Source organism: Spea bombifrons, chromosome 1, assembly GCF_027358695.1.
Source record: "Spea bombifrons isolate aSpeBom1 chromosome 1, aSpeBom1.2.pri, whole genome shotgun sequence".
Lineage (NCBI taxonomy): Eukaryota > Metazoa > Chordata > Amphibia > Anura > Pelobatidae > Spea > Spea bombifrons.
This window is the reverse complement of record NC_071087.1, coordinates 80,536,679-80,563,497: the sequence shown is the minus strand read 5'-3', so window position 1 is coordinate 80,563,497 and position 26,819 is coordinate 80,536,679. Positions and strand designations below refer to the sequence as shown.

General features: G+C 40.9%; 2 protein-coding genes across 2 annotated transcripts; both read left to right on the top strand.

Moving 5' to 3' along the window:
- The first annotated feature begins 2,198 nt into the window (after positions 1-2,198).
- TPGS1 (tubulin polyglutamylase complex subunit 1) lies at positions 2,199-4,611 on the top strand. The gene is made up of 2 exons (XM_053456113.1): positions 2,199-2,574; positions 3,761-4,611. Exons 1-2 carry the CDS (start codon positions 2,270-2,272, stop codon positions 4,287-4,289), a joined length of 834 nt encoding a protein of 277 aa, XP_053312088.1. The 5' UTR covers positions 2,199-2,269; the 3' UTR covers positions 4,290-4,611.
- Positions 4,612-13,583: 8,972 nt separating this feature from the next.
- On the top strand, positions 13,584-19,784 carry CDC34 (cell division cycle 34, ubiqiutin conjugating enzyme). The gene is made up of 5 exons (XM_053465300.1): positions 13,584-13,969; positions 15,063-15,149; positions 17,324-17,421; positions 18,335-18,469; positions 19,496-19,784. The coding sequence occupies exons 1-5, from the start codon at positions 13,787-13,789 to the stop codon at positions 19,704-19,706; spliced, it is 714 nt and encodes a 237-aa protein (XP_053321275.1). The 5' UTR covers positions 13,584-13,786; the 3' UTR covers positions 19,707-19,784.
- The last annotated feature ends 7,035 nt before the right edge of the window (positions 19,785-26,819 follow it).

Here is a 26,819-nt window from a genome sequence, read left to right as displayed (position 1 = left end):
GCGGTTACTTATGACTGCTAAACAGGGACGACTATTACTGAAGCTGATGCCAGTACGGTCTATAATTGTATAACTGAGATAGTGAAACGAGCCATAAAACATAGCTCTGTTATATATATATATATATATATATATATATATATATATTGCAGAGGAGAGAGATCAACTAGAATCTTTATAAATGTAAATAATACAGTCATATAATAATAGTAATATTCTGAAAAGAGTCAATGTGACGGCTGACTCTAGGAGATCTACCTGTATACCTACTTTGACCAAGAAAATGTAAAATGTATTCATATACATAAGACATTATTTTGTAATAATCACAGTTTAAAAGGTGGGATTTAACCCCTTCAATACTGAGTTGTGTTTTTTTAATAACCTATGCACCGTGCATTTTTTTTCCCATTTTTCCCATATGTTGGTTTAATTAAGATTCCCCTTTTCCATATTTGATGTACCCACACAAATTGTACATGTTTTTTTTCAGAACACACAAAAAATAATAATTGTGAGTGCTAAAATGTAAAGAAAAAACCCATACTAACAATATTTTTTGCAAATTTTACTCAGATTTTTTTCTAAACATTAGGTGCCACCAACAAACAATCTTCCATCTGATGTATGCCAGTGATGTCATGACTGCATTGATTATTTTATTTTTAAGTTTTGTTAATATTTAATTTAAAATAAAATAACACTTAGGGTTTTTTTTGTCCTCACTCTCTTCCTCTGTTCTCCCCTGCACTGATCACACTGTGATCAGCAAGCAATGATCACAATGCATGCAATCAGCCAACAGGGGGCGCAATCAGAGATCCCAGACAGAAGAACAACGGATGAATTGTGGCCAAAAAGGATGTTAAATCATGCAGCTGAGGTAACAATAGTGCGCAACACCTACTGCATACAAACACAAAACCAGATAGCCCTGTACAAGATGATACAGAAACGCTGTGAAAACACCCAATAGTGCTATAAAAAATCTGAATTTACAAAAATAAGACTGATTCCAGATTATAGGTATAATCCAATAGTATACTATACCTTTCCAGGAAACGAGAGAGCAAAACGTTTTGCAATGTAGAAAAAATAAACACTAAGCTGTATGAAAAATGTTAAAAAATACAAAAATGGATAAACTCACATGGAAGGCTTCCAAGTCGTTAAATAAATACCTAATAGTAAATCAGGGAGCCATCAATACTTTAAGGATGCAAATGCAAAAGATTTATACAAGAAGCCAACGATAGTCTGCAGATTGTAGGAAAGCGGAATGTAAGATCAAGTTGTGGTGTATATGTTTGAGAACCAGCTGTGTGGGGCCAGCCATATCCAACTGCTGGCCACACGCAGAAGCGGCAGATCGGGATAGTGTGTGTTTGTCAGATAGCATCCCACATCATTTGCCCATTGTGTTTACAAGGTTGTGCATGTATGGTGTTAGCATGATTTAGCGGATAGTGTCAGGGGTGTGCGACCTGTGTGACCGCAGTATGTCTTCTCCAATTGATCTATACCCGCAATTCTGTGTTCATGTGTTGTTTACATAGCCATACCTAAACTAGAGGGTTTGCATGTGTTATTCAGTTGATCTATACAGAATACAGGGGTTGCTACATGAGGGAGAGAAAGATAGGTGTGATACACTGAAGGAGAGGACAAGGACTCTGGGGTGATGAGTGCATGGTATTAGAGTTAGTATGTATTGGCGTATGGTGCATGTTATTTAGGAGGGACAAAGAAATACTCCTAACCACTAACTCTATTCTCACAGCTGAGTATGAGAGCAGGATCTGGGTTGCCCATCATGTTGTGTTTGAAGGATGGTAGTGGGGGAGAATGGGGGCTGCCAGATAGTTTTGTGTGTGGGGAGGAAAATCAAGAAATCAGAAGACAAGAAAAAAGTGGAGGTGATGGTGGAGACTGGATAGGTATTCCAGAGAATGTATAGTATTACAAGTACAATTAAAATTTCAAATAACCATAAATATATTTAAATATGTATTTAAAGTTTTAACTAATCGTAATTATTGACTAGTTATATTGCCTTTTAACGGTACTAATTAAAATAGAGCCTCTTGGTATTCACAGGCTGCCTATTAAGACATCAAATCTGCATCCGTAGCAACAGTGGCAAGTGTATGTTGCCATGGCGACAAATCCCGTAGTCAAGATGGCGATTACACGACACCCGATTGTTGACGATAGGTTCCTGTTGCCATCACGTGAGATGGCACCTGTCCGGTTTCATTAGAACGTAGTGATGGCGACGGAGAAAAGACGTGCGGCTGGAGGCTCCCCTGTTCCTCGGCCTACCCCTAGCCCTGCCAGCGAGGCCGACTTTCTAGCTCAGACAGGGGTTCGTGACATGCTGAGGGAGGCTGTGCTGAAGCTCCTGGAAGCCAGGCCAGAGGAGCCCGTTGCTTTCCTAGCGGATTACTTCGAGAAGATGGGGCAGGTGTCGGGAGATGGGCGAGCGGTGCCTGGGGACCAGGGATCACACCTGCCGGGGCAGCAGCGTTTCGGGCGTGCCATGTGGTACCTGAGGCTAGCACATCACTCACAAAGGTCCGGGAGACACCAGTGGTGCCTGGCTGCTTGGGGAGGCTGCAGGCTTTATGGTTGGTGTGGAAAACACCAGTGGATTTGATCCACAGTATGTAGGGTTTTGCAGGACACTGTAGGGGATGAGGTTAGAATGGAAGGCTGTTATCCTAGTTAAAGGCATTAGATTATTAAGGCATAGAAGGTTTACTTTTCGGCAAGTCTGCTAAACACCGTGGAGGGCGCGGTTGCTATGTGCTTGGTTAATGCTGGCTGTTCTTGAAAGGGTGTGGTAGGTTTGCTTTGTCTTCAATAGAGAACACCGATTTCTTGAAGCGCATGGAGATGTGCTGTGTTTGGCCCTTAGCACTGATATTGTGAGTTTGCATGACTGTCCTGATATCAAACGAAAATGTTGGTATTTAACACAATACAGTGTTCCTGTAAACCTGTGATCTGCTCCTCAAGTTGAAATACATACATTTATAATGCAGTACACCCGTCCCTCCCTACCTTGGTTCATTATATGGCCAAACTCCCTAATAAAGATCCAGTTAATGAACATCATTCATTGCTCCATATGTGCTATGGCATCGGTCCTTATTAAAGGGGCACTCAAGCTATTGTATGCACTTTTAAGCATATGACAGCTGCAAGGTGTCTTTAAAATTACGTTCGTCCCCATTTCAAATGCATGGGGCAATCTTTAAAATCTGCCAAAGGCGTGCATTTTTTATTTATCTTTTCCAACCTTAAAACAATGTAAATGTATATACTAAGTACAGGGGCTCCCTGGTACACTGGAGTGTGCCTTTTTATAAGCACATTTCTGTCACCATCACATGTTTTGGGATCATTCCCTTCATTTTAACAACTTTCTGAGATATTTGGTTTATTGGTTCACTAAGTTTAGATCTGTAGCTGAGATAGAATTGTCTAATTCTTTTCCTTCCTAAAGTTTTCTCCCCCATCCTCATTCACCTTTACAAGGGCTGTCCAAACAAATCAAGAACCAATAACCTAAAAAATGACATGAGAGAAGGAAATGCTATACGCATTAGGTGGCTTTTTGATGCGTACACATTCTATATTTTGAAGCGGCTGCAGGTTTTTTCGTTAAACATTTATGTTGTCTTGAAGGATTGTTCATTTTTACAAGTAAGGTTTTACAAGCTATGATAATGGTGACTGTACCCGTGTCTTCTAACAGGACGGCCTTTAACAATAACCTAAACATTGCGTATGAGTGCCTGAGTGCAGGAGGGAAGAAAAGAATGCCTGGCCTGAACGGGAAGAGTTACGGAGAGTTGCTACGTAGGATATGCCGAGAGGGTGACCTTCCTGAGGAAATATCATCCGCACTTCTAAAGAAAATACAGTGCCGAGACCATGAGGCTGTACCATTTGATGTCTTCCGATATGGTGTGCTAACCTGCTTTGTGATGTTGGAGTTTATGTGCAAAGCGGATACTTTATTCACTATTTTAGATGGTCCTAGCCAGGCTGACCAAAGACTTTGCCATGCCGTGCTGACAACTCTAGAAGAAGCACTGGTTGCTAGTGACCTCTGTGTCCCAGCGAGCTACTTAGAAGCTGGCTCTAAACTGGGACCAGACTGTTTGGCTGTAGTCATGGATGGGGCTTTCCGTAATAATGATCCCAGTGTCCACTTGAGTCGTAGGGAATTTCTAAAGGAAGCATCTGTCTTGTTCCTCGATAAGGTGAAACCCGTTCAGTAACTGTCTTTACGAGAAAAGAAAAGGGCTGCATTGAATTGACTGACTTTTTTTTAGGATGGGCCTGCCATACCACAGATGTGTTTTTCTCCAAGCTGGCAGGAACAAGACTGCCTCTTCCCACATGTTTTCTTTGATGAACAATGTGGTGCAAAAAAGGTGTTGCCTTAACATAATTCTGGCATGATACACCATTTTGCATAACAAAAACTCATCTGGCCCCTTTGCCCACATCCCTGTATTTAAGTATAAACTAATATTTATGAACTATAGACAGAGTGTCAAACGTGTGTACAAATAATAATAAAATGTGTTTTGTAACAGATATGTCCACCTCCATTGTTTTTAAGTTGAAAATAGCAACATGTGAAACACATGGTATGTGACACACGAGTGGTGGGGTAACTATTAGAGCCAGCATACAGTTGTATGTAAAGAACGGCCAATCACACGGCAAGTAGGTTGCCGTCGGTTGAGTGTGGTGTTTGAGAAGGGAAAGTCACTCAAAACATCACAAGGCAACCTACAATAGCAGCCTCCAGTTCTGCAAGTAAATTCCTGTGCACGGGACTATAATTAATGCTGAGGGACAAACACTTGTTTTTCCATGAAACTTTCCCTTAAGGAAAAGAACTGATAACCGAAAATAGTTTCCTCCTTTTGTCACAGATAGCGGGAAAGCTAAGTGCATCACAGGAACAGCATATACGCTGACAACAACACTTAAGATTCTAACACAATAAGATCCTGGCAACGCTTAATTCCTCCAGTTGCACACTAGGCAGATTCAGCTGAACAATATGAAGCCAGGGATGTAAGAGAACCTGCTTTAGTCAGCCTCTTTTTCAGGGACAAAATTGCTTTATTTGTCCCTACATGGGCTTAACAATGGAATGATCTCATTTAGTAATTTGCAAGTTTGAGAATTATGTCCTGTGTCTCATTAGCAAGGTGCAAACAGTGGGTTCAATAAAGTCACCTGAATAAATCAAGTCTTAGAAATGCAGGGCAGCCTTTCTACGTATAAACAAATTCCCCAGACTAAAGGCAAATGAGCAACTGTCCTCAACCAAAATGCAAATAAGCAGTAAGCAACTGTATCACGTAATTACGCCACAGCATGCGTTGTAAGAATGGCCAAACAACATAACTGCTGCTTGGAGTAAAGGAAAATGTACAGCCCTGCAAAGAAGTTTTCAAATCAAATTGTTGCCGATTAAATTTGATAGGTTGAGTCTCATCAGGCCTCGTTCAGCCAAGCACTCTGACTGAGTCTGAGCACCAGCATGTCATTCCCAGAGCTAGACTCAGGGAGTGAGTGTGGACCGTGAGTGAGAAGCAGAAGAGAGCTGTCACTGGCTGCTAGATAAGCCTTTCCTAAAAAGTAGGGGTGTGTGTCTGTGTATATGTAAAAGTGTCAGTATGTGTGAATACGTGTAAATGTGCATATCTGAGTGTATGTATTAATAAATGTGTATATACCGTATTGGCCCGAATATAGGCCGCACTTTTTCCCCCCACTTTCAGTTCCGGGCGCCGGGCAGGCAGCGGGGTTAGGCTACAGATCCCCCGCAGCGGTGCAGGGGACCTGTATCCTACTCTCCGATACGCTCAGACAGCCTCCCCTGCAGGCACTTTCCATGAGGGAAGTACCGGCACGAGAGGTCTAAGCGCATCGCCGGTGAATGTCCCCCCCCCCTCCCCCGACTTACCAGAGCAGACTCCCGAGTGTCTTGCGGGGCCGGCGGAAGACATCTACGCAATACGCGTATACAACTTCCAGTGCCGGCACTTCCGCTGAGTGCCGGCACCGGGAGTTGTATACGCGATTTGCATAGATGTCCCCCTCCGGCCCCGCAAGACACCCGGGAGTCGGGAGTCTGCTCTGGTAAGTCGGCATATCTCGGGGGGGGGGGCAGAGTGGCAGCATATCTCGGAGGGGGGGGACAGAGTGGCAGCATATCTCGGAGGGGGGGACAGAGTGGCAGCATATCTCGGTGGGGAGAGGACAGAGTGGCAGCATATCTCGGGGGGGGGGCAGAGTGGCAGCATATCTCGGGGGGGGAGGACAGAGTGGGAGCATGTTTTTTTGGTGCTTTTTTAAAGAAAAAAACCTTTTCTTTAAAAAAGCACCAAACTTTTAGGGTGCGGCCTGTATACGGGGGCGGCCTATATCCGAGCCAATACGGTATTATATATGTTAAATAAATGTCGAGAAATTCTGGAAATTATGCAGCCACTGAAACAGGGTAACACATTCATTTAGGGTATGTCACCGATTATAATCAACACACACAAACATATATATATATATATATATTTATATATTTATTTTATTTTTTTTTCTCTAAATATTGCTATAGTTCTTAGCTATATTCTAATTTTGTTTTTCAATTAAAAATACATGTAAACATCTTAAATGTCTTATTTTCTTTATTCTCTAAAGCGAATTTGGTAGATTCAATTTGGCATTAGAATCAAATTAAATGTTTTGGTCGAGTTTTGATTTTAGATTCATTTTGATGAAAAACTTGAGATTTCAAGGGCCCTTGGAAAAACTACAAAACAACGTTGAAGCAAGTTAATCCTGGAATGATGCGAAACTTGCAGCGACGTTTTCAAATAACCTATATAAACTCCGGCAAAACAACGCAGGCCTAAGGAACGGAAAATATTTAGAGAGGGGGTAATTGGCAGTGGGTATAAGAAGAGGAGGGTGTTGCAAAAAAAATAACACATAATACACCTTTGCACTTATCACAATCACTGCATCCATAAAATTTTGTTCGAACGCTGCGGCTGGCATTCTTAAACGGAGGCAATATCTATGTGCAAATGGGAGAGGTGTATTGTATTAACTAGTGCAAGAGTAGCAGTGTGGTTGATATCTTATGGTACATATCCCATTTTAGTTTATTATTGCTTGACAGCACGTGTGCATTGTGTTTAATTGGTTCTTGAACAGTTTAGGTTTGGTGGAGGATCAATGTACCATTTTCTGTGCAGTCGTACCAAAGACTATGATCTTTCTGTGAAGTTTAGGCTGTCAGATTACTGTGTTTTGTGCTACACCATTGAAGCCAACTAAGGTTAAGTCAGGTCACTGAACCAAACCCAATAAGTGGCACATAGCCTTGTAAAAAATAGTCATTGGATAATTTCTACATTATATACGGTTATTAAAGATGTATGTGTTTCTATATATATTTATCCATCTGGCTTCACGCCGAAAGGTCATTTGCATTTTGTAACATCCAGTGCACAACAAAAGAACCTTCACATCGAAGCCTTCAATATATATGGGCTTCATTAGTTTAGTTCATGGAACCTGAATCAAGGATGCTGAATGAACAGCCCCTATGTGCAAATTGTTTCCAGGCTTTCTTTATACCTCACCAAGGGTAAAGGGTAATAAAAGTTTCTCTCCACACATCTTCATCCTGGTACCAGAAAGCGGGTAGGTAGTCCGACCTGTTTGTAAAACCAAGTGTGTCATGGGATGATACACAATCTTTGGGGCACACAATCTTTGGGATACACATTCCCTGGTACAGGCAGTGTTTGGAACAATCTTACTGGGAGCATAATGTCTGTAAAAAAAGACTGTGATTCTGTGAGGATTTATCTTAAGAGTGTGCCTATGCTGAGGAGCAAGAGTATTTTGGGAGATAGAGGATTCTATCAAAGCCTATGGAGAAGTTCCACAAAGAGAGCCCAGATAAACTCCATCCCCACAGATGTGGGTACTGTTCATTGATGTTATTGCATTTGTGTGTTCAGTATTGACACTGTTTAGCGTATTACAGTGGGCCAATTTACTAGTTAATATATGTGTTTGATACAGTACCTGATGAACAAACCTTGAAAGAGGGGCATCATTTCTTACAGCCTGCAACAGATGTCACAGTTTTGGGGATCAGATCTTGGTTTATGTACGGGCTAAATTGGGGCATTGCAGGGACTCACCATTGGGTTAATTAATTAATAACTTTTATAATAACTCTTATATTACTGAGCCAATGCCTTCAAGTGCCGCCTTCGGTAGGGGATACTGGGGCACTTGTGGCAAAGAGACTTGTGATTTTAAAGTTATTCCGACGCGTTCTGCAGACCATATAGATCCCGCATCAGAACCTCCTGAAGCTCATAAACTCTTTGGAAGAGAGGCACAGAAGGCCTAGTATTACCGCTTCCACAAAAGGAAATGAAAAAAGTTCTCAACTACTTCTATCTTTTCTCCTGTGACACCCCTGAAGGCTGCCTTTGGGGTAAAATATACATTACCTCTCAGTTTACACAAATCTTCCCCCACCAAATGGCCCATTCCTGCGACTACCGGTGGTGATTTTCTGGTATGTTGTGCTACTGGGAAATTAAATGTTGCATCTCTTTGTTCTGCTTGTCCCACAGCTCCCTCCTCTGGTGCTAAATTTAACAAATTTGCCCATTCTAAGGTGCCTCCAGGCCATTATTCGCTGGAAAATACAACTCCTGTTCAAAAATCAGGGCTTGGACAAATAGGATAAATAGTGGTTGTTTTCTGATCAGGGTAAGGTGGGTGGCTCAAATTAGTACTGGTTTTCATACACAGTTTCAGAGCTTCTACTTGGCTACTATTACAGAGTCGATATTTTACCTGTTCTTGGTTAGACAACACCATAACTGTTTAATTTTCTTTATATCGAAAGAGCCATCTTTCAGCCAAAACCCAGTTCCGTATGATAACCACTACAGATTTATATTATTCTTCTACAACCACAGGGGACAGGAATCCAAATTTTTCTGTTTGGATCCTCCAAATTCAATGACTTAACATTATATAGGATTCCAACCGGTTTAGTTAGTGATCAATTGTCAAGGACACGCAATTTGTCTTGTCAAACTAGTCCAACATCGCCAGTGCGGAGGGCCAGATTTTCTCTGACCAACAAGCTGGGGGGCCAGACCTACTAATACAAATACGGATACAGACTGACCACCACACAGATACTAACAGACACTAGTGCACTAAGGCACTCTCTCTCATACTCCCACTAATACACACTAGCACCCTCACACACACATTATCCCTATTCTATCGTCACACCTTTCAGCCTTACCTTGTCCAGTCTCTTTCATTATGGCTGCTTGCACACTGTGCTCCAACCTCCACAAGTAGGCCAGCCTAACTCAGACAACCCCTGTTTTAAAATTTTGGACAGACACAGGGAATAATTGCCTCCAGCGCTAGCCTGCCCTGCTGCCTATCATGCTCTTTGTGGCATGCTGCAAAAAAAGCCGCATAGGGCTCACGTTAAATGTGTCTGGATCATCCCTCCTAGGTTTTGTCCTGAGGTGTTGGAATCCCACCAAGTGTGAACGCAGCCCAATCAGCAAAGAAAAGATCACTGGGTTTAAATATTGAGTAGATTATTGATCAAAGCACAAGTACGCAAGGAAGAGCTAAGCATCAGTTCTGCTCTGTTCTGGGGTTGGGAGTTCCTACATTTGGTAATTTCTGCTACATAGACTACCATAGGATTCTGGGCAGAGTATACAATTTGGTATAAAGTCAAAGGCCCCCTTCATATAACCCAGCCAGAATAAAGGTAATACACATAGTTATAATCTGTTTACAAGTAGTTTAAAATAGAATATGTTTACTGCAACTGTGATTGTGTAATGGTTCCCAACATTGAGCCAAGGAAATTCCTACATGTTTCTACTATGTTCTGTACCATGGAACAAAAAAAGAGGCACCTTCAGTTCAATATTTCTTCTCCACATGATGTGTAATGTTCTCCTTTTTGCATGCAGATTATTGTGATTTATGGAATACTGTGATATACTTATACCCAGCAAACAATCTGAGCTCCTAGTAAAAAGGGACAGAATGACTGGCACCTTAAGATACATGGCTATACCACTGCCTAGCTATCAATGCACATGCATAGCTAGCTACTATGCCATCTATACATCATGCTGCAATCGGCAAGAGAGTCCCTGTACTAACCCACCCAGATTCAGAGTACAACTGGAGCAGCATCCGGGGAGGAAGAAACAGTGGGCTGTTTAGAGTGGGTTAACTAGACATACAGGCAGACAAAAAAACACACAGTAGTTGCCAAAAAAGCTTTTATTTAATTCTGTAAAACCCTCCGCTGTCTGAGTGGTTTGGTCTCCTCCCTTTCACTCTGCTGCTTCTTCATTTACATCTGCCTGGGTACAGATACAGTTTGCAGGCTGCAGACACGAGGTAGTTTTATTTTATACTTGTATTCCAACTAGGGCTATTTAATACTCCAGCTCCCTAAGACTCTCAGCCTGGTATTGGGTTTTGGGGGCTACAATAAGCCTATATTAGTGGTCTACACTTCACACTGACTGCAACTCCCATGATCTACAGTGAACCATTACATTACATTGATCTATATAGTGCCACCAAATTCTGAATCATATGCAATAACAACCTGGCACAGGTTCACTGAGTGAAGAGGGCTCTTACAATTAAAGGGTAGTTAATCTTTACCCCGCTATTGTAAACTAAAGTTCTCATGTTGCTCAGGTCCGTGCTTGTCTAAAGCTACTACTATGGTGGTCATATACATTTTTTTTTGCCAGGAAACCTTTCTGAATAAACAAAAGGTGGGGATGAGCAGGGGTGTAACTAGAAACCACATGACCCCGGTGCGAAAATTTCCCCGGGGCCCCTACATGTCCCATATGGATTATTTGTATATATTTTTGGCGTGCCAAGTTAAATTTGCAAGTTCCTTGCTTCATTCTGCTCACATCAACTAAATGCAAATTGGTCCTTTGTCTGCAAGTTCTCACAGCTTAGTGAATAGACATCCCTGGTATGACAACTAGCAGGTAATTATGACAAGATAATAAGCATTAATTCACTAGATTTTCTAAGCCAATGTGGGTGGTCCTTCATGAAAGCTCCCAGGATAGTGTTGGTGGTGCAAGAAAACCATTGTGACAATAATGTGAAAACAAAAACAAGATGGAGGAAGGGCAGGGGATGACAATAATAGGCACATGTGTTTCTGCTCCTAATCATCTCTAGACCACCAAGGACGCTGGTCCATGGGGATGGTATGGAAATAAGAAGTCAGAGAAAAATGATCAAGCACCACCCCTTGCACATTGACGCCTGGAGAAAATAAAAGCATTTTAAAGCAAGAATGGCAATTTTCCAGCCATTGAGATCTGTTATACACAGTCTTACATTAAAAGGAACTTCAAACTAGTGCACAACCCCAAGCAGCATTACATACCTGCAATGTATGATGTAATGGTAATGCCGAACTTTGCTATGATTGTGATTCTTAGCCCCATAATTCAAGAAAACTTAATAAGACTAAGGTTTATCAAACTATAAGGTGCTTTAAGGGTTTCTGCCAACAAAACCTCACAGAGATTGATGGCCCAAATCCTATTGAGAATATGTGGTCTTCTTTCACAAGGAACACATAACACTAAATCACAAGGCGGTTTATTCACTAAACTGGTAGTTAGCAGGGGAGTTGTAATCTCAGCTCACTGACAGTGAAGGACCATGCCTGGCAAGTTGATTTTTTAAAAAGGGCTTTGCAGCCATGGGATAAGATGACTTTTAAGAAGTCTCACTGATTTAACTATGCATTACATGGGTCAGACAAGCTCCCCTTGCAGCAGAAGATCAATGTGACAAAAGGACCCTCTAAACGTAAGTAGGTGCAATATGGTATAAGAAAACAAGTTTTACACAGAAACACTATGAAGGACTCAAACTTGAAAGACCACATCGGCATACCTATGAACTTTTGGGCTCCAGCTACCCGGAGCAGTCCCTCTGGGTGGGTGTTCCCACTGACATCAGTGGGTGGTCCTGCCGACATCGTGAGACACAACCCCATTTAAGGGTAAAATAAGTGGGGAGTGGGACATGTCAGGACCCCACAACCCAGAGGATTTGAGTGTCGACCTGGAGGATTTGAGTGTCGACCTGTGCTTCTCCTGGAGCCTCTGGGCAACACCTGGAAAGTTCGCAGGTATGCACATCGACCATATTTTCCAGTACACCTATACTTTTCACATATTGCTGACCAGTGAGGGTAACATGATGCATTATTGACTCATGGGTTGAATCAGTTACTCATTGGGTCTATTCAGAAGTTGGGTTAACCCCTCTGGGTTCGCAAGACGACATTTGCAAGTTGGGACAAAAGTTTTACTAATTTGCTTGATTTTTAAAACTTGCATGTACATGTGTCTCCTGCATTAATTTTTTTTTTAAATTATCACTTTAAGTTCAAGTTTGCTACTACAAGCTCACATTTTTTCGGCAACTCACAAGCACTTTTAGTTTAGTGAGTAGACACGGTCTATGCATCTTACATAGAGTCCTGGGCAGCCTCAATCCAGTACAAGGCATCGTGCCGGAATGAGAGCTCTCGGGTGGCACTTAATGTTGAAAATTATTGAGCAGACAGGCTCAATTCATTTTCAGACGGCCCTACAGTTTATGTCTGAAACAGAATTGAGCCCCCCAACTCAATAATCTTTATGGGCGGCGCCGGGACGGCAGCAGGTTCCCCGAAACCAGTAAGACAAAGTGAGGCTCAGCCAGATAAGCTTGCAAACTAGGGTGGGGACAAGGTTGGCACTTGGAAACTGTTTTGGGACAAGGTTGGCACTGGGAAGCTGTTGGGTGACAAAGTTGGCACTGGGAAGCTGTTTTTGGGACAAGGTTGGCACTGATAAGTGATACGGTTAGTAATTTATACTTTTTAAAAGTTCTTTGAGAAACAATATAGCATGAGATGTGTAACATGCATAGAATTATGACCTTATTACATAGCAACTGCGGAAATACTGAAAATGAGCCAGCAAATCTGTTTTGACCGGTCCCAAGCATAACCATGATGCGATGCACTGGTCAAGGTAAGTGTCCCCGAAAGGCAGTTAGGATATGCGGTCACCCTAATCTCACACACTGCAGTGTAACATTTTACCCCCACCCTACACTGGGAAAAGGAATTGTTAGAGGAGGCCATGCTAACAAAGGTGTTTTTGTATCAAGCCACATTGTATATGTTTTTATAACAAATGTCTGCCCAATATGAGTGCTGTACTATTAGTGGTTAGTTCACGGGCCATCTGCCTCCCTACAAACTCATGGCAAACACAACTTAACACAGATCGAATACTCCATATTATTCCTACTTCTCTCAACCAGGCCATGCTACAAATATTGCCAATAGCTCCTCAGTAGTGACGTCAAAATCAGGCCTGGAGCAGTGGTTTGTGGGGGTTGTAGTTTGCTCCTCCTCTTCAGTGTTATCGCTCTCCCCTCCCTAGCAGCGTTCAGTCGCGAGTTATCTTTTCTTCCCGTTAACTGTGCGGCAGTTTTGTTGTAGCGTTATGTCGCGGCAGCAGCGGTCATACGTCTTGCCTTAGTGAGTAGGACCGTACCAAGTTCGGTGTAACCCGGTTCGGCAGGCCGCAGGTCCCCGGCTACGAGTGGAATAGACATGGCCCGGCCCGTGATGCTGGTGCCCAGCTCGCACAAAGCGCTGCTGCTGGAGCTTAAGGGGCTGCAGGAGGAACCGGTGGAGGGCTTCAGAGTCACCCTTGTGGATGAGGGGGACCTGTACAACTGGGAGGTGGCCATATTTGGTCCCCCCAACACCTTCTACGAGGGGGGTTACTTCAAGGTGAGATTGGGGGGTTCAAGTTGGTGAAATGGAAGTTGTCATGGAGTGCATGCCTTTAGGGCTCAGGGGCTGGGCTGGATATATGTTCAGCATTACTGTATAAGCAGGATGTGCAAACAAAAGGATTGTGCTAGTAAATATTTCTTTGTTATATGTGTAAGTCTTTGTAGGTTTATGGTGAAGCACTGTGGCTTTATCTGCTTTCATAGTATTTTGTTGTAGCCTCTGTACTGTGTAAAGTGCCGACTAAATTATTGGTGTATTTGGTAAAAAAAATAAATACTGTTATTGTATAACATTGTGCAAATAAGTGGTGTTCTAACTCTGGTGTTTGGGCTGGTTAAACAAGATTTTAAAATCTGAGATAGAGAAACGTATGAAGAACATCAGAGCAGATGTAGAAATAAGCTTTTACGTACAAAAAAAAAATACAAAAGTGAGATAATTACTATGTGCTCATCTTCATAAAATGATTATTCTCAGATGAAAGTACCGGTGTGACCCAGAATAGAAAAGCAAAACATTTAGAAATACAATGAAATGTTGCATTTTCTGTGGGAATTTTGTCTTCCCATCCATGGCCATGTTAAAAGTTCTTGGAGCGCAACATAGTAGGCCAAACTATTGGAGTACCTGTAAAAAACAAAACAAAAAACAAACTATGCATATGCTTGTTATGTAACCGGGTGGTATATATATATATATATATATATATATATATATATATATTTTATTTTTTTTTAAACGTCAATTTTTTTAAATTGTAAAGTAAGACATGTCTCCTCACCTATCCATTCTATATGCTGGTAATGCTCTGATGGCTTTAGAAAGCAGGTTTTTCATAACAAAGCCTGCTCTTTGTGGTGGGAACGGGAAGTTCCATCTGTATACTCCCCATCCCCCGCTGTTTAGGCCTGGTTATTTGTGTATGGTTTTCCAGGTGACCAATTGGGTAAAGTAAAACATTGTCCTTGGATTGTGTTATGGCCGATTTTTAGAAATATAAGAGTGGATATTTTTTTACAGACTTTCCTTGAGTAGATCTATTGTGCGTCTGGTGTTTATTTTTAACTGGTGTTTATCTCTGCTTCAGGCTCGCCTAAAATTCCCAGTAGATTATCCATACTCTCCACCTGCGTTCCGGTTCATTACAAAAATGTGGCATCCAAACATCTACGAGGTAAGTGGTACCAATCCACAGGTTGGGATTTAAGAATGCCATGGTTTATGAGCGCTATAATCATAAATGAATGGTTGGTCATCTCACTGAAAAGTGTGCTTGCTTAACCTCTTAAGCTTTTATTTTTTTTGTACTCTTTGTGACAATGGCTGTTTTAATATTTTTGCTGTGCTTGTGTTAAGCTGTCATTTTGTTCCTCTCACTTAGTGTACCTAAGTTTATATAACCACTTTTTTGATCGTATGATCTAATTTCCTATATATAATATATAATATAATTCAAATCAAACCATGTATTTTTGCACTTTCCATGCACTAATTATACCACTAGCATTTGCCACAGTTTGTGGTAGTTTTTCTTTACCCACACATACTTTAGGTGTGATTTTATAGATCCTGGTCTATGTTACTGTCAAACACCTCAATATGTGTCTACTCCTGAGTACAGTGATGCCACCCATGCCTAGGTTTGTTGGGTTGTTTGTAGGCTAAAAGGCCACATTTTTTTAAATGTTGATGTCTGCTCCCATGTCCTGTTTGGGACATGTTTTAACCCAGCCAATTCAATTTTCCATCAAACCATAGATTTTTTAACCCCCTGTGGGTATTTCAAATGCTATTTTTTTTTTTTGTTAACTCTTTCAATGCTCATAAAAATATATAGTTTTTGTTGGACCTGGATGGTTCCCTGGATCTTACTGCAATTTTTCAAAAAAATATTTTTATATTTAAAAAGCCAAGATTTCATAGGAGGGTCTGGTGAGACCCTATTGAAAATGTGTTTCTCAGTGGGCGCCATCTTGTGAGAGGCTAAATCTCTCACAATAGTACTTGTGGCTGCTCTCCAGAGGGGTCAGTGTGTCATAGGGTGGTTTTCATTGTCGCTGAATGCCTCGATATCGAGCCATTTCAGCAAAACCGTTTGAGGTCAGGAGGCAATAGTTGATCGCCTCCTAAGTTCTTTTAAAGAAGACTTACGCTGCTTTGTTGTAGATGGCGCACGTGCAGGTTCCAGAAAGGCGCCACATGGAGCACCTGCAGCAAGTTTAGGTGTTATTAAATGCCTCAACATGATGGCACTACAGCAACACATTTAAGTGAAAAAAGTGACCTATTTAATGCTCTGTCGTGCCTGGCATGCCATTGGTCATTAACTGACCGCTTTCCGTAACATGCTTGGTGCGACATTGGTCGTTAAGGGGTTAAACTTACTAAGAGGAATATGTACACTGATGAATGTTAGAAACTTGGTCCTTGCATGGGAGGGAGGAGATATCTTACCTTGAGCTCTTAAACTGTGGGTCAAGCTATTGTCCTCAAGTTCCACATCTCGCTTTTAACATCAAATACTAAACCCTGAAAAGCTCCTACATGCTAAGGATTGCTACACTCTTACAAAAATGTGCTGAATCTTCGTCTCTTTTATGTTCGCTTTGCCAGTACCAGGAGACCAGGTAAAAGGGATGGTATAATGTTCTTGACACTGCCGCTATAGAAGAATGCGTATTGAAGTACTTACAGAGTACTTTATTAATATGCATTCTTCCAAAACAAAACTGGAAAAGGCACTCAACTGACTCTGTAGAAGCTCCAGTCCTCCTCCATAGTCCGGCTATTGTTGCCACTTATTCCCTGCTTGAAGCCTTCAATCAGTGGCAGGAAAGTGCTTTTATTGTAATTAATGGGAGGACTTTCCATGCAAAAAGGGGTCTTACGAGACATCTGTGCACGGCCTTCTCTGAGCCAGCTCTGGAGGTGAGTATGTACTTCCCCATGGCATTTAGCTGAGGAGGAGGGGAAAAGGACAATTTGCAGCTAATTGCGTTTCTTAGGATTAGCGAGAACTTTACAGCATGTTGTTACAAGGTATAATATTCTTTTCCACAATGTGTCTCGCCCTCATCACGTAGCTTCTTTGTTTTTTGTTTTTTTTACCTGGGTGTTTCTTTTATGTATTATGAATGTCTAACGGTCAATTCAGGCTATAATGAGCTACCTATACGGAGTGTATATATTAATAATCCAGTCTGTAAACCCCTTTAGAGGAAGATGCATAGCTTGTAAACAAGATGAGTAAAGCTTAGGATATGGCTAGCTTTTCTTCAACCATGAAAGCCCTACTGTCTAAAACCCATTAAAGTTGAACATTTTGGCTAAGTACAATGTCTCTTGCAGAATGGAGATGTGTGTATTTCTATCCTGCACCCTCCAGTAGATGATCCACAGAGTGGAGAACTCCCATCTGAAAGATGGAACCCTACACAAAACGTACGGTAAGGCAGCACATAGACCTTGCGGTATGCAGGTTTACTCCTTAAACACGTCACTGATTAAAAGTATTATTATAGTGGTCATTTTTGCATGTTCACTAACTGCAGTATGATAGATTGCTCCTCTGTATTGATGTATATACATTTTTTGCTATTTTCTTGCAACACTATTACATTTATAAATTGCCAGCAGATTCTGTATTGCTGTTACAGCAGAGTCAGTAATCTAAAATCGCACACAATGACAAACTGGTACAAAAGGAGAACAGTGCCCTGCTCTTGTGAGCTTACAATCTAATCGGTGGTTGAGGAGGGAGTGAAACAGTATAAGCCACTGCCAGACTTAAATTCCAGATATTCCCTACTACAGCTACTGCTGACATCTGCTGTATTATACAAGTATTCAAAAAAAAAAACATGCTTTTTTCATTAGATATTTTTAAGGCAACCACAATGTCCAGCAAACCTAATTACCATGCCTAGCAACCTGAATGTGGGAAGTATACCTTTTTAAGCATGGAATGTTGGATTCTCCTTTCCATTGTTCTAGCTGATGCAAATCTGGCTGCAAATGCGCCATAATCTTCCAACATTTCTACAATAGTATATAGCACAAATGGCCATGGAGCAGAACTAACTTGATTTTTCATTCATAATTTCATTCATCCAAGATCCCTGCCTGAACACCAATAATAAAAATCACCCGCTCTGGCGTTTCTCCTGCGTAAGTAGTGAGCTGGTCCCACGTAATGCGTAGCTCAGTGGATGAAGAGACATTCGTGAACACATCTACATCTTAAATATGCATTATATGGGACTAGCTCAGTCCTTTTTTAGCATTGGTCATTGGATGTTGTCTTGAGAGCAAAACTGCTTTATTTCTAAGTCTCTTGTTTCCCGTCTTATTCCGACACAGAACAATTCTTCTTAGTGTCATCTCTCTTCTGAATGAGCCGAACACTTTTTCGCCAGCTAATGTGGATGCATCTGTCATGTACCGGAAATGGAAGGACAGCAAGGGACGTGACAGAGAATACACAGATATTATCCGGTAAGTAAGATCCTGAGCCCAGGTTCCTGGCCGTCCCAGATGATGCTAGAAACTAGGGCCTGGTGCTTGACTCTGTTTCCATGGATTAACCTGAGGGGCATAACACAGATTGACACAGAAGGGTATTACCTTTTTTGTAGCAAACAAAGTGATGTGCTAATACTGTTTTGCAGGTCTCTAGTGTTTTGTCTAGAGAACCCTATCTCTAGATGGAAATAGTTATTCTGACAAGAGTTCAGAGAATGATTGTTAATTTGTATCCTACAAGTCATTCAACATTTTATCAGGAAAGGTATCAATATGTATAGCTAGGGTTGAGAGAAGAGAGTATGTGATAAACATTTAAATTTACAAAGGGATTTCTCAAAGTTCAAGAGAGATGTTTCTTTACAAGTTGGAAAGGGAAATTAAGAGTGTATAGAGTTTAGACATAAATGTAATCTCGACAAGACCAAGTAAGATTTGAGGTGTTTACAGCAGGAAATAACTGCAGACTAGATGGGCTGAATGTTTCTCATCTTTTGGAAGTCATTGAAGCAATAAGCGTCAGATCATGTGCCTGTTTGATATAAACTTAAATACTTTCTTTGAGACTCCATAGATTTGTGCATCGAGAAAGGGACAGGTTGCCTTGAAATGTTGTGCAGCAGGAGCTCAGCACTGGCAAGAATGGAATAAATTCTTGTACACTTAGTTTCCATAACCCTTAAATATTGCTTTCTAATTACATCCTCTATTGACCAGTAAGAAACCTTGAACTATACTTAAACAGTAAACCTTGATGATAATACTATTACTACTTCATAGTGATTTTGTTTTGGGTGTATTGCGATCAATATCTTGTACCCTACATGTAGCCTGATGCATACCAGTCTGTATAAAGTTAACCACAGTTAACAGTTCTGAAACTGAAGGTCTGTACAAGCAAAACAGCATTTTTGTAGTGATTTATAGTAGGATTATATAAGCAGAACCATTGTTTTTCAAATGCAATAGTTATACATTTATTTTTTTAACATTTTGTAGAAAACAAGTCCTTTCCACCAAGGCTGATGCTGAGCATGATGGAGTCAAGGTTCCTACAACTTTGGCAGAATACTGTGTGAAGACAAAGGCCCCCGCACCAGATGAAGGGTCTGACTTGTTCTATGATGACTACTATGAGGACGATGAGATGGAGGAAGAAGGGGACAGCTGTTTTGAAGACCAGGATGATTCAGGCAACGAGGAATCATGACGCAGCTTACAATATCCAAAGCCCTAAACACTTTCCCTCTCTCCTTGACAATAAAACAGACGCTGTATTTTCCACTTATTTCCTTGAGCAAAATAGCAGCAAGTGATATCACCTGGTGAATGTGGGAGGCGCTAGAGAGAGTGGAGTTTTCAAGGCTTTAGTATCTCCCATAACAAAGCATTCATGATTCTGCTGTAGAGTGAGATTGCTGCAGTTTGCGTTTGCACCACAGGATGGCAGTAGCATATTCTGTAAATTCCGCTGCTGGAGTTGCTGCTCCCCCACAACCCTCCCTATTACTGCTCGTTTTTCTCAGGCTGCAGTGCAGATTTGAAGTAGGGCAAGGGTGGTAGAGGGTTGGTCTAATTTTTCTTTTGGGTGTAAGGTGGAGGGGTTGCTTTGGTGGTTATTTTCTGCTGTTAATATAGGTTTGATCACGCTGTATTTACTGATTTGGATTAGCATTTCGGGCAGGCATGAGTTGGTATGGGGTATATAGTGTGTGTTTTTTTGGAAAGTATTTAATAATAAACATCCTAAAAAAAAAACTCTTCATGTGCAACCGCTCCAGAAGAAACATCCCTACATTATCTGTAATAATGTGCACGGCTGGAAAGGTGTGTGTGTGTGTGTGTGTGTGTTTCCTTAAGTAACTGCCCACAGGGAGGTCAGACCAGTTGGGAGCCTGAAACCTAGCCATAGTTCCTCTGTGCAGTCTTCAAAGGCTTTGCACTGGTAGGGGGCAGCTGGTCTTGGTATCTACTGTAGAACCCAGACTATGATCTGCAAATGATATTAAAAGGGCCTTAATTTGATTTGCACGGGAAGTGGAGAGAACATGCGGTGGGCTTTGTATTGAACATAGAAGGTGGAGTGGGCTTTTTATTAAGGTAGGTGAAAGGGATACTTGGGGTGTGTTCCTTTAAAACAGGTCTGTGGGTAGTTGAGGAGGGTTTTTTAAAGTATATAATTAGGCGACCCTTGCAGAGATTAGCAGTAGATGAATGTTTTTGTAAAATATAGTTGGTAGGGTCCACCCTTGTTTTAGTACCGTAGCCTAGTGAAAAAGGGAGAGTGACGTCCTGTTGGCCGGGACCCTAGGTGGTGTTGATCCGCCCCGTCCACTCATTTGTACCATGTTTGGCGATAGACTGCTGATTAACAAGATATGGTACCACGTCCTGGAAGTACAGCTTACCGCTGGATGACCAGATATAAGGACAACCCTCTAAAGGAAATAAAGTTGTGGCAGGGGTTGACAAATTTGGTTTGGTATATATTTAATGTTTTGGCCCAAACTGCCTTTTAGGGTAATGCTTCATAATTGCAAGTCCCTTTAATATAAAATATTATATGAATCTTAAAAAAATATATATCTCACAAAATATGTGAAATATAGAAAAAGTATGGATCAGTACATAAATATTTGGCAAATATATTAATTTTAGAATTAATTGATAAATTAGTGATAACATTAATTTAATAATCTGATAAACTAACATTAAATTAGTGATCAATATTAAATTGGTAAATTGTAACAGGAACAGACACACACAGGTTAAAATCGTGTCCTGACGCACCTCACAGTCGCACAAGCTAACACCACAGCCTAATATACACACTTACACTATATGCTGACATATACTCACACTAGTGTATGCCAGTGTACACACATATATATACATACATATATATATATATATTATACACTTACATGACCCTAGCACTATACCTACATACAATGTTCTCCCCCTTACCTTATGGAGTCCTGTCTGCACTGCGTGGGAGCGGCCCGCTGCTGCCTCTCTACCACCGCAAGGTTACATAACGCGGGCACCTTTATGTGCACTCGCCTCAGCAACCCCCTGTAGCCAAGCAGGGTGCAACATCTCTGCTTACTGGGGCACAAATAAGTAATTTAAAGTCACCATGGTGAACTGGTGCCTGTGGTTTCTCAAGCCCTGAGTCTAAACGTGTGCTTTGGTTTGGGAAAAGCTCTGCTTGACTCTCAGTTTGAAGGAGAGTAGCTTGTGTGTTTGTGAATGTTGAATGGGAAAGATAGGGGTTTTGAGTGGTTGTGGAGCCTGAGATTAGCATCCGGGTTAGGGTGTGTGAAATAGTTTGATGTTTGTAGTGTATTTCAAACAAAAGGCAAAATTGTTTTGTTCAATGCAGAGGTTTGGGTAATTTTTTTTTTCCACCTGACTAGGCCTGCTCCTGTCATATATTTAGTATATGTATCTCACAAAACATGTAATAAAGCCAGCTTACGAATCCTGTGTTAGTTAATGAGTAGAACCTCTGTAGCTGGCATGCTGGTCACACGGTAATAGATTTATTTCTTCTGTCTTGCTCTTAAAATTTCCAAAGAGGTTTATTCACTTAACTGTGGGGTGTGAAGAGTTGAAACCTTGTGCATCAGGAGGGACCAAACCCCAGCACGTTTACTCTTTCGAGACGGATGCAAACTGTCTTGTAAAATGTGTAGGTACATTGGATGATCAGTCATTTCTTGAATTTCGTCTTCACAAATCAACAACGAACCGCGTAAGCACAAAATGATGACCTTTCTGATGGAGTGTGCTTTTCAAAATTCATAGTGAAGCCTTTTGGGTGTATTCATTTAAACTGGTAGAAGAGTTGATCTTTTAACTCTGTGATATCAGTAGGGCAGGGCCATCTCAAGCTGTTTTGTAGGACAGGGCTGCAAAATTCCTCGAGGGCTGTAAACAGGTCACGCATTCTGGATATCCCAGTTTTCGCACAGGCATCTCAATTATTTTTTAAACTACTTTCTTTCAGGCAAGGACAGAAGATTGCAGAAGTTGTTGAGCCCTGTTGTAGGAAAAGCTTTGTAGGGTTACACAATTGGTCTTTTATAATGCATAAGTCAGGTAGTTGGAATTGCTATCCTGCACATTTCTTTACCACTGATAGAAATGCCTGAAAGGACCATCCATGAGAACGGATGTATTTGTGGGGTTTAACTGTTATGGGGTTAAACTGTTATCTACAATCAGTCTTTAACCCTTACTGTACATATAACAATGCTTTTATCCCAGCACTGAGTAAAGTTTTATATTTTTTGGATGTCAACTTATCCACGTTACCATCTCACATTTGCCCCCCTTGCCTGCTTCCCCATTTGTAGCACTCGTAACTACCCCTCGCTATCTTTATTTTCCCTTTACCAGATGACAAAGCCTCCTCCATCTTTTGGCATGACGTACTTCACCAGTGTACAATCAGGCCAGCTACTGTATGTGCTGCACTAGGCAGATACTGGTTACTTTAAGTACTTTAATATGAATTTGATAGTTGGGTTGCATAGGCATACTGGAGTGCTAAACCCAGCCAGCATCCTGGAAATGATGGTACTGCTGCATCCCTTTGGAGCTTAATTCCAAATTCTTCTGGGTTTCACTAGATCTAATTTAGATTACACTGATTCTATGCACAGTACATCTGGTACTGTGAAACTATTTTTATGTGTTCTTATTCTTAGCTGCTCCACTTCTGTAAGGTCCTCTGATGATCAAAAACAATCATTTAAGCTGCACATTTAAAAATGACTCAGGGAGCTGGGATCACTGTGCAAATCTAAAAATAATTCTGCTTATGTATTTTTTGTGAAATGAATAGAAAGAATGGTATAAAAACTGACATCAATTGTCTTTAGCAATAGCGTAAAAGTAAAAACAAACACTAGGCTTGCATATTTGTTTTTGCACAGATGCGTTTTTGTGCCGAATTTTACCTTTTCGTCCATTAGTCCGAATAACAAAAGGATGAATGCGACAATGGACGAAAAAGAAAAAAAGAAAGAGTGTGCCATTTGTTCGTTGCTGCAGCCGCCATTTTAACTACACTAAGAGGAGGAGAATCTCACCATTTGAATTCAACTTCTATGTGTTTATTGTTTTCATCGCAACTGGAGGGCTGAATGGGATTTCCGAAAATGAAAATGGTGGGCAGATTTTCGAATACGAAGACAGAGACAGAATTTTGACGAAAAGGAAGAAAGTCCCCCCCCCCCGTTGAAAATGGGAAAGTAGGTTTAACCAATTTCTACAGGAATGTTTTATTAGGTGCTTTACCTAATAAACCTACCAGTGATGTACCAGTATAACAAATGGGTAAATCTCGCTGAGTGTCCAGGGTGACAGTGTATGTCCCATAAACATCCAACAAATTATATTTCAAAAGCAATTTGGTATTTACATTAAATGTCATGAAATGTATTTACCAATTTCAGACATTATATACAGAGATGTTTCTTTGCCTAGGCCTTGGGTAGCAGGTTCAGTGGGCAGATCGCCCTCTTGGGCAGATGACTTGAAATGAGGGGAGATCCTGAGGTTTATTCCCTCAAGAGGCGAGTTTGAAGAGGGTTTTAAACACTCTCAAGTCACTATTTCTTATGAAAGGCCAATACTAGCAAGATTCTAGAGCAAGAAGGGCTAGATGGCCCTGCATTAGCATAATTTCATGTTAGAAACATCTCTATTCTCAGGATTTTTATACCAGTTTCATGATCCCGCAATCTGGAGCTGACATTAATATTCTACTTTGATGCTATTAGAGGCTAACAATAAGTACATGTCCCACTGGTATACCAGTATTGGAACCCCTTCTTGAATAAACCGTTCACAATATATTTACCACCTGGCAAGTAATGGCCTTCACAAGAACCATTATCATTAGAACCATTTGCTTGCCACTATTGGCGAGTCGCTACAATAGAACCTTGTGGACTATTAATGGGTTCAGTACTGAAGTACCTGAGTTCAAGGTATGAGTATTAAAGTCTGCATCATCCACAGTGACTGCAGCAATGCAGCCCTCATGAGTAAACTGCTTTGTTATAAAAACCAGCCCAAATGCATGGATAAATGTCAGGGATGACATAATTATATTGCAACTGCGGTCAGTGAAAAAAGAGCACTGCAATGGATGATACTATTGCCTGATTCCTCTTTGATAGTAATGATCTTAAATTTCTTTATGAAGGTTTTTCCTGTTGTAATCTGTATTTACTCTGGAAACTTGCTCTGGTCTACTTAATCTTGTAGCTTGGTGTCTGGTGTAAAGGATTTACAAAGTTTATGAAGATTAACTAATGGAATTTACTGTGTAAATAAGTAACTCATGCTGTGCTAGGTTATTTAACGCTACAGAGCATTAAGACAAGCAACAGAAATAAGACAAATCCAGTTCTACATCAAATAAAGTATAAAAAAAGTACAAATACTGCAAATATGTAAGTTCATATGCAGAAAAATGGTGATATACTGTGCAGATATAACATATATAATTTACAATTCTGGGTGACAGTGCTTCTGGGGCAACCATCGGAAAAATTCCTTTGATTGCTAGGGTACTTGCGGTGCATATGGGACTTTGCCCCATAGACAGCGGTGTATACCAATGTGCAGCAAACCTATGTTCTATTTTCTTATGCAATCTAGTGGCAATCGGATACTCCTTTTGCAGGTCTCTTTACAATATAGGGTTCATTAGATTTCCGATTAATTACCAGGTTGGTGTTAATTAGTACAGATAGTGTGTTTTTTTGTTTGTTTTTTATATTTTGTGATCTTTCTTTTATGTGGGTTATGTTGTTTTATACTTTAGGTATTCTTACTGTTATTCAGTAGCAGTCTGTTCTTGCTAAAGTATTCTCAGACACAGGTATTGTTATAAACTGTTCTGGCTTATTGTTTCTTAGTATATGTTATCATGTATTCTGTCCAATTTTCTTGTTCCTCACTTATTAGGGTCATGCAACAAACTGGTGAATATGTCTTGAGCACTCTGTGTTGTCACTTAAGTAGGTGTGCAGGTAGGAGGCTTTGTATTCTATCGCAGAATTTCGTAACCCACTTACGACACCTCAAACTTAGTTGCCTTCACCTTTTAGTTAGGAAGTTCCCCTGCCCTCCCCTGAGGCTTTACTCTCCTCGTAGGAGGTTTAGTCCCTCGATCTAGTTATGCACATGTTCATACATGAAAGGTTGAAGTTTAGGCTTGGCATCATATGCTAATTAGCCCCCTTGTTTATGTAAATTATAGAAATGTCTAATCTGTCAGACCACGTTCACCTGCTCCAGTTTCTGACACCATCGCTCAGAATATGGACCAGGCCTAAACTCATTGCTGAAGTGTTGAGGAAAGGCAGTCCATTCCAGTTCCAGTTCCAGTTCCATTTACTGTTTCCTAGATCCTCAACCCTTCAGGTCTAATTCCCCTCAGACAGCCTCCGTTGACCTAACTCAAATGAGAAATATCCTTACCAGTATTAAGTTTCTTATACCCAAGTTTTCACTAAATTACACCTCAGTCTATAAAACCATTCAGTCTATAGTCCATTTTGACTTCTAAAACCAAATTGACATTTGGTTCTAGAAGTAGTCTAAAGTTGTTTGATATTTTAGCCAAGACTTTGTGTTGTCCTATAGTCATTCGCTACTTCCTGATCTTTGAACCCCGAGGAGTGACTCCTTCCAGCCTAGATCAATTAGTAGAGTTGTTTGCTGAGTTAGGTATCCCTATTGTCACCTCACCTAAACTCGATAGGATAAAAGAGCCATAAAGATCGCCTCCCAGGGTAGTGCTTTCATTTTTTATCTCCTCACTCTCAGCTAATGAGAGGTCATTAGTATTGACAAGGCAGCCAAGTCCAAATTAGGCAAATAGTCCAAGTTTCTTAGAAATTTTAATGGATGTCCTATGTTCATTCCTCTCCCCTGTGATACCTCTCCTAAGGTTAACACAGATGCTTCCTCTTTTTAGCTATCTTACTTGATCAATGGTTGTCAGAAGAATGGTCCCTCCAAGTCTTATAAATTCACCATCCTAAGCATACATCAAAATTCTGCATACCCTTAGTTCTTAATATTGTGTATTGCCCCCCTTAGCATCAATGTCAGCGTGCACTCTTTTGTAATAGTTGTCTATGAGGTCCCAAATTCTTGCAGGTGGTATAGCTGCCCATTCGTCATGGCAAAATCCCTCCAGGTCATGCAAAGTCTTTGGTCGTCTTGCATTAACCGGATGTTTGAGATATCTTTAGAGTGATTCAGTGATGGTCAGGAGACTGTGATGGCCACTCCA